This window comes from Lagenorhynchus albirostris, chromosome 11, assembly GCF_949774975.1.
Source record: "Lagenorhynchus albirostris chromosome 11, mLagAlb1.1, whole genome shotgun sequence".
In the NCBI taxonomy this organism is placed as follows: domain Eukaryota; kingdom Metazoa; phylum Chordata; class Mammalia; order Artiodactyla; family Delphinidae; genus Lagenorhynchus; species Lagenorhynchus albirostris.
Window position 1 is genome coordinate 37565212 of NC_083105.1, and position 12586 is coordinate 37577797.

The following is a 12586-nucleotide window of genomic DNA, read 5'->3' on the forward strand; positions in this document are numbered from 1 at the left end:
TGCTTCAAGAAAAGAACTGTCAACAACTCTACATCTGGCAAAAAATATCCTTCAGGAATGAAAGTAAAATAAAGACATTCTCAATGAAGGCTAAGAGAATTTATCATCTGTGGGCCTGCTGTAAAAGAAAGTCAAAGGAAGTTCTTCAGGCTGAAGGGATATGACCCCACAGATAAACTTGGAAGTTTAGGAATAAACAAGGAGCAACAAAATATGAAAAAAAATACATTTTAAACACTTGATAAATGTGAGAATATAGAGATATGAGATAGACTCTATTATTTTCTCCCAAATCACATTTCTCTTAAGAATCACATGTTTCTGTGCATTTCCTGACACCTGAAGTTTCCAAGATGTCAACTTTCAGTGATGTTTTAGCTGTCTTTTGAAGAGGACATCTTACAGCATATGAAGAACTCACTAAAACATTTTTATGAATCTCAAACTTTTGTTTTCAATAATGAATTTCATTTTCTGAACTCTCTGCCTGGAAAGTTTTTCTCCCAGATAGCCACATTGCTTCCTGCCTCTCATCTTCAGGTCTATACTCAGAAATCACCTAATTCCTAATTAAACTGCACCTCATAGCATCCCTCCCTTGCTTTAATTTTCCCTTTGCAATTATCGCCATTTAAAAATGTATTCCACTTATTTTTGTTTGTAGTTTGTCTCACCCAACAAGAATGAATTAAAGAACTTTGCCTTTTCCCCCTATTAATTTTCCTAATACCTGATATATCATCAGTGAAATATCAATGAATGTATGTGAAATGAATGAATCTCTCCAGGTCATCAAGGAAAACTGTTTTTCAAAGAAAGAGGATAGAAGAGAGTCTGTTGCAAGACATACTAGGAACCCTGAAATAGTCTGGTAGAAAAAGCGATGGCGGCTGGGGAATTTTCCTGACTAGAAGACTGGCCACCAAGACCACCAGTAGTCCACTGTGTGAGCTCAGAGCTTGTCAGAGATTGATAAGAGCCAAAAACAACCTGACAGAGGCAAAGGTTTAAAGAAAAAAACTTGGAAGGCTGCCTTGGGAATATAATGGGTTTGGGAGTGCCTAGAAGCAGTGAGTCAGGCTGTCAGAAGCTTAATGAGCTATCAGGAAACACGAAGAAGGGTCCAGGCAAAGCAATAAGCCAGAGAGCAAGAATCACACAGATGCCAGAGTTTTAGCTGAAGTACGTTAGCCTTTTGAGTCACCTGCCATTCTTTTATCTTCTTCCTTTTTTTTTTTTCCTCCTCCTTGTCACCTTGACTAGCCTGAATGAGTACTGGTACACCCTCATGTATTCTTTTTTTCTAAAGAACTCTTTTTTTTTTTTTTTGCCCCAGATTTAAAAAAAAAAAATTAACTTTTCACTTTGTATTGGAGTATAGCCGATAAGCAATGTTCTGATAGTTTCAGGCGCACAGCCAAGCTACTCAGCCATATATATACATGTATCCATTCTCCCCCAGACTCCCCTCCCATCCAGACTGCCACATAACATTCAGCAGAGGTCCCTGTGCTATACAGTAGGTTCTTTTGGTTATCCTTTTTAAATATAGTAGTGTGTACATATCCATCCCAGACTCCCTAACTATCCCTTCCACCCTTCACCCCCCCACCCCCGGCAACCATAAGTTCGGTCTCTAAATCTGTGAGTCTGTTTCTGTTTTGTAAATACATTCATTTGCATCGTTTCTTTTTAGAGTCCTCATATAAGCGATATCATACGATATTTCTCTTTCTCTGTCTGACTAACTTCACTCAGTATGACAATCTCTAGGTCCATCCATGTTGCTGCAAATGGCATTATTTCATTCTTCTTTTATGGCTGAGTAATATCAGATGTGAACTTAACGGTTGATCCCCAAATTCCACCCCACCTCCATGGGTTGTATGTGTCTTTTTTTAAATAAACACACCCCAAATCTCTGTAACATATGGACCTCCAGGATCAGGAGAGGTGTCTGGGAAGTACCTGGCTCGGGTTGGCCAGAAGGGCACATTTCCACCTCCCAAATAAGTGCAAAGACACTTTTAGTTGCAAATGACAGAAAATGAATCCAAACAAGTTTGAGCACAGAGGGGAAATTTTGGGCTTATTTTACTGAAATGCCAGGGATAGAGTTGATTTATGGCTAAAATCAGCAGCAGAAGTAATTCGTCAGGGCTCCAACTTTTCTACCTGCTTCTCTATGAGGAGGAACTGATGGCAAACAGAACTCTGATCATATCCCACCAGCTTACGTTCCATAGTAGAAAGGAGACTCTTCCCCCATATCTCTGCCAGAAATTTCTCTCAAGGAATGTTCTAACTGCCCTGGCTTAGATCATGTGCCCACCCATTGGCCATGAGTCTGGCCCCCTGATTGACAGTCTCTCTAAGATTAGAGTGGGGAAGGAAAATTCCCCAGTGAAAATGTAAGATGTTGTCACCAAAAGGAATATGAATGAATTCTGGACATTTTAAAACAAATGTCGACAAACACTTGACAAATCATGGTTGATCAGTTAAAATGGCTGTAGAAAGTTTCTCTTGACCAGTGTTCCATGGGCCTCAGTGGATTGGTATGTGTGGAAATGCATGCAAAATTCTGCCTATATGTGAATCTGTCCAGGGAGGGGTCCATACTTCAATGAAGTACAAAGGATTCCAAGGTGGGAGGGTAGCAGTGCTTGGAAAGGAAATGCTTCCTTCCCATCCTCACCCACCATTAACTTCCCCTGACTTAATAGAGCCCCAATGCAAAGCCATGTGAGACAATGTGACATAGTACAAGGTATAAAGATAAGGACTTTTGTTTGATTCCTTAGTTCTCATTAAATTCTCTTTATCTCAGTTTAATCACTTGTTAAATGTGGATCATAAGACCTAATTTGCAGGTTAAAATAGTTCAACACAGTTCTTGGCACATAGTGGGTTTCCAGTGCATTGTTGCATTTATGTCACAACTGAGTAAGCAACAGAGACTCCCCAGAAGTGATTTGTCCTAACCACCACGCCATCCTATTTGTAATAGGTCATGCTGTTTAACAGTGAGGGATCCAGTCCTACTTAACTATTCTAGACAAGTCACTTGAGCCCTCCCTTTAACAGCGTTTTCTGTCAGTAGAGCCCAGAGAATGTTTTAAGGCTATCAGCCACTTTCATTCTGCTTGCTATATTTGTAAACCACTTCTGAAGCCACCTACTGCATTCCTTTGTCAAGCCAGCTGGGAGAATTTCCTAAAGAGGCCTGTGCTACCTTCAGCTACAGATTTCTAGGTGACCTTCACTGTGCTTTTGAACACACAGAAGAGCAGACCCAACCCCCAAAGTTGTATTCGCAGGAGAGAACCTCTCACTTTCCCCAGTGTGAAAGGAAGAAGAATCAAGCTTATTAACACCTACAATAAAATCAGATGCTGAAGCTTTGCTTTCATAACTACCCAGGATAATTTGTTAGTGAGCAAAAATAGAACAGAATATAATCATATTAGAATGATAGAGAATGTAGAGGATCCTGCATCAATTCTCCAGTTTCAAAAATCTAATGTGCAGGATTGATTTTTTAGAAAAAGTAGAGTTTGCATGTTAGTGGTTGAAAAGTTTGTCTTGGAATTAATTGTCATGTATATATTTTATGAAAAACTGGAAGTTTGTAATTTTTTAATATGGTGGCACAACCATATTTGCATAAGGTTTTCCATGTGAATTTGGTGTTTTGACTTTTCTAATTAAGGTCATTAATTTATCATTTCACTGAGTCATTCAGTAAATCTTTATAGATGGCCTGCTTTATTTTAGGCACCATGGTGTATTTGATATTTGTCTGAACTACTAAACAAATTGAAGTTATTCTGTAAACTGAGAGTTAAGTTTGATATTTAAATATTTTTTAAAAAGGTCTCTCTTCACTTCTAATTCAATAATGAAAGAAAAAGCATCGAATTTTAAAATTTATTGTTACTGTTGTCTTAACATATTTAAGTCATGGATGTTATCTTAGTGAAATGTCAGCGTACAATACTTTAATTTAAAAATTCATAATAAAGTTTTATTATGTATTGATTATAATATTATTGCTTTATGCAAGAGAAAGATGTTAAGAATGTAATATGAAAATGATATATCCAGGGACTGTTTCATTCTTGTTTTTCCTTTGATGTAATTCATTTCTACACTAACTAACATGAGAGGAATGTCTGATGATTCTCAAGCACAGTAAATCTTTATCTTTTGTTTTTTCTGAATGAATTAGGTTTACATTCTTTGTTTTTCTATATCCATTTATTATTTAATTTAACATTTATATTAAATCCCTGCACATACTAATGTGATGTGCTGCTTCATATGAAAATGTTGTTTTCAATAATGTATTCCTTTGAAAATTATTTTCCCATGAGATATCATTAGGACTTCTGCTAGCTAAATAAACAAGCAAAGTGAGTAAATAAATAAAGGAGTAAAATATTAGTTTTTAATGAGTAAGATACACACCAACATAAACAGATATATTGTAAAAAGTATAATGGCTAGGTACACTTTCTCTGAGAAGTAGGTTTTTCAGCTGCCTTTTGAAAGCTGAGATTGTGTCAGCTGTAGTCTGAGCTGGGGAAAAATCCTTCAGGCAAGAAGATCAGCAAGTTCCTCAGTTCTGGGTGAGAAAGTGCCAGGTCTGTTTGAGGGACAGAAAGGAGGCCATTGTGGCAGAAGGGATCATGTAGGGTGTTACAGACCTTGTTAAGAAGTTTAAAATTATGCTAAACAAGTTGGGAAAACAGAGAGGTTCTTTGGAAAGCTGAAGAGTGACACAATATAACTTAAGTTTAAAAGATGAATCTAGCTGCTTTGTGGATGATAAATTGTAGATGGGCAAGGATGGGAGTAAGGGAACCAATTATTTGGTGATTGCAGTACTACAGGAGAGAAGGGCTTTTACAGAGTTGTTCTTCATTATGTGGTGATATGCCCTTAAGAAATGATAAGTTATGTGTTGAATTGCTGGAGGTCATATGCAAAATCACTTTTTCTCATGAATATATCATTGACATGTGGGCAGCAATGGCAGGCAGCAGGACACATACCCAATCTCTCGATGTCTTTTGTTTACTTGATAATTCTTTGTCTGTGTGACATGTTGGTCTCATAATTTCAACATATAATTTTAATGATTCAATATTTATTTAATATAAATATTCAATATAAATATAAAATTCAATAAATATTGAATCATATTAAACTTATATGCTTAATATGTGCTAAATACTATGGACATTGATTTCCCCTAGAACCAATACTGACTCAATATCTGAGTTGATACTATAATAAAACTTGCCAAGAAACAAATAATTTATGGTATTAATATAATGTAAAATATTTTCAAAATAATATGTATAAATAGCAAATATATTTTTTAAATGCTAGAATGTGATTTTCCACTCTTTATATTATTAAGATCACTTAAACTACAACTATCTGAGAATCTGTTTCTTAGTTCAAAGTATCATGTGTATAAATCTGAGCTAAAATTTTGCAAGAATTAATTGCCTTCTGAGAATTTTTTTCCTGTAAATTAACTATATTTGGACTAGAAGTACTAAAATAATGGCCGTTAAAATAATGACAATGAGACCAATTTAATTTTAAATGCTCATGATAGTAGCACAAATTGTTTAAGTCTAGCTTCATTTGCTTGTTTTAAAATTGCAGATGTGCTGTCTCTTAGGGAAGATGAATGTGCTCATAATTAGTTTTTAGTCGTCAATTTTCTGATTTATCTTTCTTTCATACTTTAAAAATTCAGACTAATACAAATTTTATTACATTTCATAAGTTAAATTAAAAAGTAATTTCTGAATTAATAACACATGGATCATGCCACTGATTTAAAAACATCTCAAGCTAGATAGATACATTTTCCAACTAGAAAATATTTTCTTAATTTCACGTTCCTATAAATATTATAAATATTATTCGAAATGCTAGCTTAAATTTTAGAAATATTGTTGAACTAATAATATGAGTAAAATTTAATGTTTATTTTCTGACTATTTGTTTGTATTCATTAATTCTTAGCCACATTCAAGTAAACTCAGTTTTCTTATACTTCATGCTCTATTTTAGATTTTAAAGGCATAGTGCTTTTATTTTGCAGATTGTTGCCTTGCGTGAACAAAATGTTCATATACAAAGAAAAATGGCATCAAGTGAGGGATCCACAGAGTCAGAACATCTTGAAGGGATGGAACCTGGCCAGAAAGTCCATGAAAAGGTATGACACATATGACATGCTCTTACATGGAAGTGTTTACTTGCTATATCGTTTGACAGGAGTATGAAGTATTTGTGTAATTCATGTAATAAACATTACTGTGTTTTGACTTGTTGATCAAAAGTGCATTATTATTTCCTTTATCATTAATTGCTCCTAATTTGATTCTCTCAAAAATAATATATGTGTGGATTTATGCACATATATATATTTGAATTTCTCATTACTTGCTATTAACTTGATTCTCTTAAAAATAATTTAATTACATATCTGTTTGAACATATCTATAATTGAATAAATTATAAATTGAATAAATATCTAAATATATCTATATATCTCTATAGATATATTAATAATCTATATCCAGGACTGTTTAAAATACAGTAACAATAATTTTGATTTATAAGTGATATTATGTACAATTCGTGACTAATCTGTGGCTTATCACTGCAAAAACTTCTTTATAATATCTTATTTGACTTATTTTCCATGTGTTTGATAAGACTACAGCAGTACTCCAGTTGATGAAAATTTACATTAAAAGATATCTGAAGTCATTAGACTTTTACTGTTTTTTAGAAGAAATTGATTTTCCTTTCGGGTGGGGCATAGACCCAGGCCAAGGAAACCAACAGTCTGTTTGGCGCTTTTCTGTGCTGAACCACTTGTTCCCAGCACAAGAGAAAGAAGGGCAGTTGCTGGTAGGTCTGGAATCAGATTAAGATTACATAAGCATTTGCACATCCTGTGCATGAGACTTAGACCATCTCCTGGATATTTGCAAGTTATAGCCCTGGATGCTTGAGCTCCTTAATCATCAAGATCTCATAAATCAGGTAGCTAAATTGGTGTCATTGTGAATATCAGGAGGTTTTAAAACATAGCGACTAAGAAGCAAGTGACTGTACCACAAAACAAATAGCACTAGACTTCTTATCATAATAAATTGAGCCCTTCCTCATTCATCCAGTTGAAACAAATGGAGGGGCTTCGTATGTTTCCTCCTTCAACTGTAAAAGCAAAAGAAGCCAAGTAAACCAGACATTTCCTGAGACCGCCATCAATTCTGGTGGCTGAGAAGCAAACAACTCTTCATTAAAGGCTTTACTATTTTAGCCTTTATCAATGTATTTTATAGAAATCTTAAGGTAGGTATTAACAATAAGCTACAATCTGACAGCTAGATTTCATGAGCTATATTTCAAATTTGAATAAAACTTATTTCTCTTTTCTTCAGATAAGTAAACTGGCATTAATTCAGTAAATAAACCAGCAAGCTCTTTAGGGCATTTGCACACAATCCTCAGTTTAGGAAACTAACATGTCATTTTACTATTACTGTTTCATTTTAATTATGTCATCAGTAATACAGTGCTATACCTTTCCTCAGAGAATTACAGAATGACATTGATTTGAGTACGAAAATGGACTTTATGGTCATCTAGTCTTTTTCTTAGAAGTCTTCAAAATATAGTGATGCCATATTATGCTTATCTGGATGAAAATTAAAGAAATAAGCTTTCAAAGGCATAAAGAACTTAAGATCTTGTCTATTCGATAACAAACCATTTGGTGCTTAAAGCATTCCTCTAGTACTTCTGGGGAGTGGTGTACTCATACATGTAGTTTTGTTCAAATATTATTTTTTTTAAGATATAACCCCTAAATATTTAGGCATTATAGAATATAAGACAATTCATGTCAGATTAATTTTCAGAAACTGATTACAGTATTAGGATGAGGACCTGTGAATAAATGATGTTTGTCTCTATTGGACTCAACAGATAGTGGTATATACGTGGAGGTTTCTGAGTATTTGAAGACTTAAAGTACTTGTCTTTAACTTTCTTTGCCTTCCAGTTCTCGGTGAAGGCATTTCAGCCAGTGTAGAAGAGAAATTCTGTGCCATTGCTAACTCACTCACACTTTTTTATAGATGTAACTAAAGATTTTTAAACATTGTAATTATCGGCATACTTTTTTTTAATTTCCCAGAATTGTAGGAAGAGTGATTTCCAAATGCTTTGAAATAATGATATACTAGTATTTTTTAAAATATCATGCCCCTATCCTGCAATGTAATCCTAAAGTATATGTCATATATTTTTTTAATTTTAAAAATAAATAAACTGTGCTTTAATTCATATTACTCCTTAGATGATTCAAGAAAGCACTTTAAAAGTTTTATTTATATCATATTTCTTTGCCTGATATTTCCTTTGTTTTCAACTTTATTGAGATATAACTGACATATAAGATTATATAAGTTTCAGGTGTGCAATGTGATGGTTTGCTCTACAAATTGTGTAAAGTTAAGGTATACAGTGTGATGATTTTGTATAAGTATATATTGTAAAATGATGATGATAAGATTAGTTCATCACCGTGTGTGTGTGTGTGTGTGTGTGTGTGTGTGTGTGTGTGTGTGTGTGGTGAGAACATTTAAGATTTACTTTCTTACCAACTTTCAAGTATACAATATTAACTATGGTCACCATGCTGTACATTAGATCCCCAGAATTTATTCATCTTCTAACTGCTGACATTTTTTGATAAAAGCTGAAATAATATCCTAATTATTATTTTTATCATCCCTTTATAAATACTGCTAAATTATGCACCTGAACATTATAAATCATCTTTTTGAAATTATCCCCTTTAACAGGATTCTTTAAGGTATGTTAATACCATTGAATAACAAGTGTTATAGGATTGTAATTTAAATCCTAACACTTAATTTTTCACTAACAAGTGTTTAAAAGGTATATTAAAACAAAGGAAAAGAGAATATTATTTTGGAGTGTCTATGTAGCGAAGGTTATCAGCGTAGGATGACTGTAGTATTAGTGTATAAACTGCAAAGGGGTTGTTGGGGAGGAAACATGAAACTATTGTCAGGTGCTGTGGAGCTGTCAGAAAGTGACTTGCAAATCCTAGTCACAAGGATCGCCCTTTGTTTAGGGCAGTAAAGTTACTTAAATTACATAGTCAGGGTGGGTTATTAGCCAACAGGAGAGGTTTTACGGCAGTGGCTTGAAAACTCTGTTGACAAAATAGTTGATAAAAATAGTCTCATAAAAGCACGCTCTGAAACAGGCCTACTACTCATAGAAAAGTTGTGTAATTACTACGAACATTTTGAAAACAAAAATGAAAAGAAAAAAATAAGCTTAACTGAAACAATTTTGTTTCTGTGTGCCATGGATTTAATCAGGTGTTCTAGAAGAACGTAATTATCCACGGGATAATAAAACATTTTTCAGAATACTAAATTTTACCTCATTAGAAGTTCAGGGCTAGGATCCATAACTTTCTTCCTGCTGCTTTCCAGAGAGGAGCTAACTTGTGAAAAATAAATTTTAATAAGCATGCTTCTCTTGTAAAATAGATAGTAATGCTCCTGGCTCATATATTCTGTACTTCCAGTTATTTTTTCCAGCTGCAAATGTTTGCTAAGTAATGTGGGTAAGTAGTATGTTAGACAGTGGTTGAGATTCAGAAGACATTCCCTGTAAAATTTGCAGGAGTGAAAATAATATGCAGTGAAAATAATCTGCCCAAATTAATATTGCAAAACATGATGAATAAAGTGGTGTCAAAAATGATACTAGAGTTTAAAGGAGAGATACATTAATTGTGACAGGAAGTGTCAGAGAGACAGTGTGGAACGGTGACTTGTTTGAAGTCAGTAGACCTGGATTCAAATCCCATCTCTGCCAATAACTACCTGGGTGTCCTTACTCTGTAACCTCCCTGAGTATCAGTTACAGGTAAATAGTCATGCCTAACTGGTAGCTTCGTTGTAAAGAATAGAAACACTGACTATGAATGACAAAATTCTTGACACATTGATTACAAGCAATAAACAGTATGGTTATAATATTTATTAATACTGTGTTCTCATGGTCATTCATTTTTCAATAAATATTTAGCGGTGACCTTACTGAAGTGCTGGGAAATTTGTCCTGTTCTGGGTGGTTGGGACGCTAATGAATAGGGCAGATGAGGGCACAGACAATAAGCACATACATGTAAAAGGGAGTGAGTGTGATCAAGGGGCAGGTGTGAGGTGGGTGGGGAGGATAGGTAGACATGGCACTGAAGAGCTTTTCAGGAGGTGGAGTTTGAACCGGAACCCAAAAGAATACAGAGAGTTAATGGAAAAGCTTAGAGTTTTTGAAACAAAGGAAACACTAAGTGCAAATGCACCGACAGTGGGAAAGAGCTTCTTGGTACATTCTTGGGAAGAAAGGATGGCAGGGTAATGTAGTCTAGCTGTCAGGAGAGGGAGAAGCAGGAGACAGGCCACACAGGGGCACTGAGCAGGGACCAAATCATTTAAGTTCTTGTCGGCTGTATTAAGGAGTCCAATTTTATCTTCAGAGCAATGGGAAAACATAGAAGTGTTTTAAACATGGAAGCATCTTGATTAGATACTTTAAAAAAAATCACTTGCACTACAACTTTATGTCCATTTATCATTTTTTCACATATAATACTTCTGAAGCAGTTAGAGACTTTTTTTCCTTTTCTTAATTTTACAGACAATGAAATTGATGCCTACTTAGAAAAACTAAATGACTTATTTGTCCAGAGCAGGACGAGAACCCCGGTGTTCTCACCTCCTTTGTACTGTCATGTTCCTTCATGCCAGGATGCTTTCTCTAGGTGTTATTATTGATTTTTGAAAATTCATTCTAATTCAACCTTATTTTTTTCTGATCTTTTAGTCTTTCATAATTACACATATTTATTTGTCTAGAGTTGATTATTTTATTCTACTTGAGTATGATTTTTTTTTAATTCCTTACTTTTTTTCCCAAAAATCTCTATTATATTTTTTTACTCTGAACAGATGCTCCAAGGCAGTAGCATTTAAAAATTTTAACTACTATGAGTATGGCTTTTAAACCTAGGCAAGAGGGGTCCACAATTTAGCAGGTCTATCTCTGGCCCTCTGTGCCTCTCCCTAAGGATGTTGAGTCAATGGGACCAGGGGAAACTGCACAGGTGTGAGCCACACCAGCACCCCTTTGCGACCACATGCCAAGCTCCTGGCAGCCCAGGCTTTCTGACCAAACAGACCTTAGCCTTCAGGGCCTTTATGAGCTTGTTCCTAGGAGCAACATCTGTCCCTGCCCGCCCTCCAGTGCACCCATCCCTGGACCTAAGAAGAGACCAAGGGGTACCTGTTTTTTGGGTCCCACGGAGTTTGAAAGTGCTGACTGAGGTATCCACATATATACAGGTAAAACAGACCGGTATTCTGGAAGGAGCTGAGGCTGAGAAGAGAAGGAGAGCAGGCTACAGTCCAGGGCCATATCTGGGTAACTAAGTTCTGGTGTGGAACTTCAAGGAGTCTGAGAATTACTCATTCTGGCCTAAAAGCCAGTGTGAAGGTATTATTTCAAGGAAGATAGTAGGACATATTTTTATTTGACAGTTTGTTAGCTTGATTTATAATTGTTACATATTTGGAGTTATGGCATGTATGCCTCTCTTTGCTCGTTTGCCTTGGGCTCCACAAACACTAAGGACCCACCTGTCTGCTACCCACTGTAAGAAATATTATTTAGTTGCAACATTTTACTACGCACGCACACACGCATGTATGTGTGCACGTGTATGTATACATCTGTGTGCATGAGGGTGTAAAACTGAAACTGAAGTTTCACGAAAGAATAGTTACACTTTACTATATGCAATACATTTTGATATTTTTTGTTCATTAGTGACTGAGGAATTACCGTAGTTCTTCCCAGAGCTAAGGGTGGCTGATCTTTCCAGTGATCACACAACAGCACATCCTTGGCACGTCATGGGACGTCCTTTCCAAACTGGCTGGCCTCTTCTCACCTCTCAAGCTTCTCTGCTTGTCACCCCACTTTGAACTTAGCTACTCTGAATGAACCGAGCTGATGCTTCCCTTTTCAAAAGTGTTGCTCTCGTTATTCTCTCCTCTTAGAATTTGACATTAATTTGTGACTGTTCTTTAAATTAATAAAATGCAACATAATAATTGGGTAATATGTAAATGTGCAGGCTGAATAAATATAAAATCAGAAATATATTTCTGTTTGCATTTTTTCAGTTCTTTAATTCATGCCAGATAGGCAGAAGAACTTGGCCAAAAACATGTAAAACAAAATGAAGAATCGGTGGCAAGAATAATTCTGAGATCAGAAAATCTAGTAATTGTGTAATGGTTGCATTCTGTGCATGAAGGACACTGAGCTGAAGTTTAATAAAAGATGAAACATGGGATGTGCCTTTACCAAAATTAAGGGTTTTGTGGATTTTTAGTGATACAAGGCTATTTTAGACTGAACCACCAAGGACAAA

At 35.3% G+C, this 12586-nt stretch overlaps 1 protein-coding gene across 1 annotated transcript in view; it reads left to right on the plus strand.

The window, feature by feature from the left end:
- PPFIA2 (PTPRF interacting protein alpha 2) overlaps positions 1-12586 on the plus strand; it is a 474509-nt gene that overhangs the window by 321696 nt on the left and 140227 nt on the right. The window contains exon 10 of the mRNA XM_060165096.1: positions 6128-6244. Within this exon, the coding sequence (XP_060021079.1) occupies positions 6128-6244 (117 nt within the window). The remainder of the gene's footprint in view (positions 1-6127; positions 6245-12586) is intronic.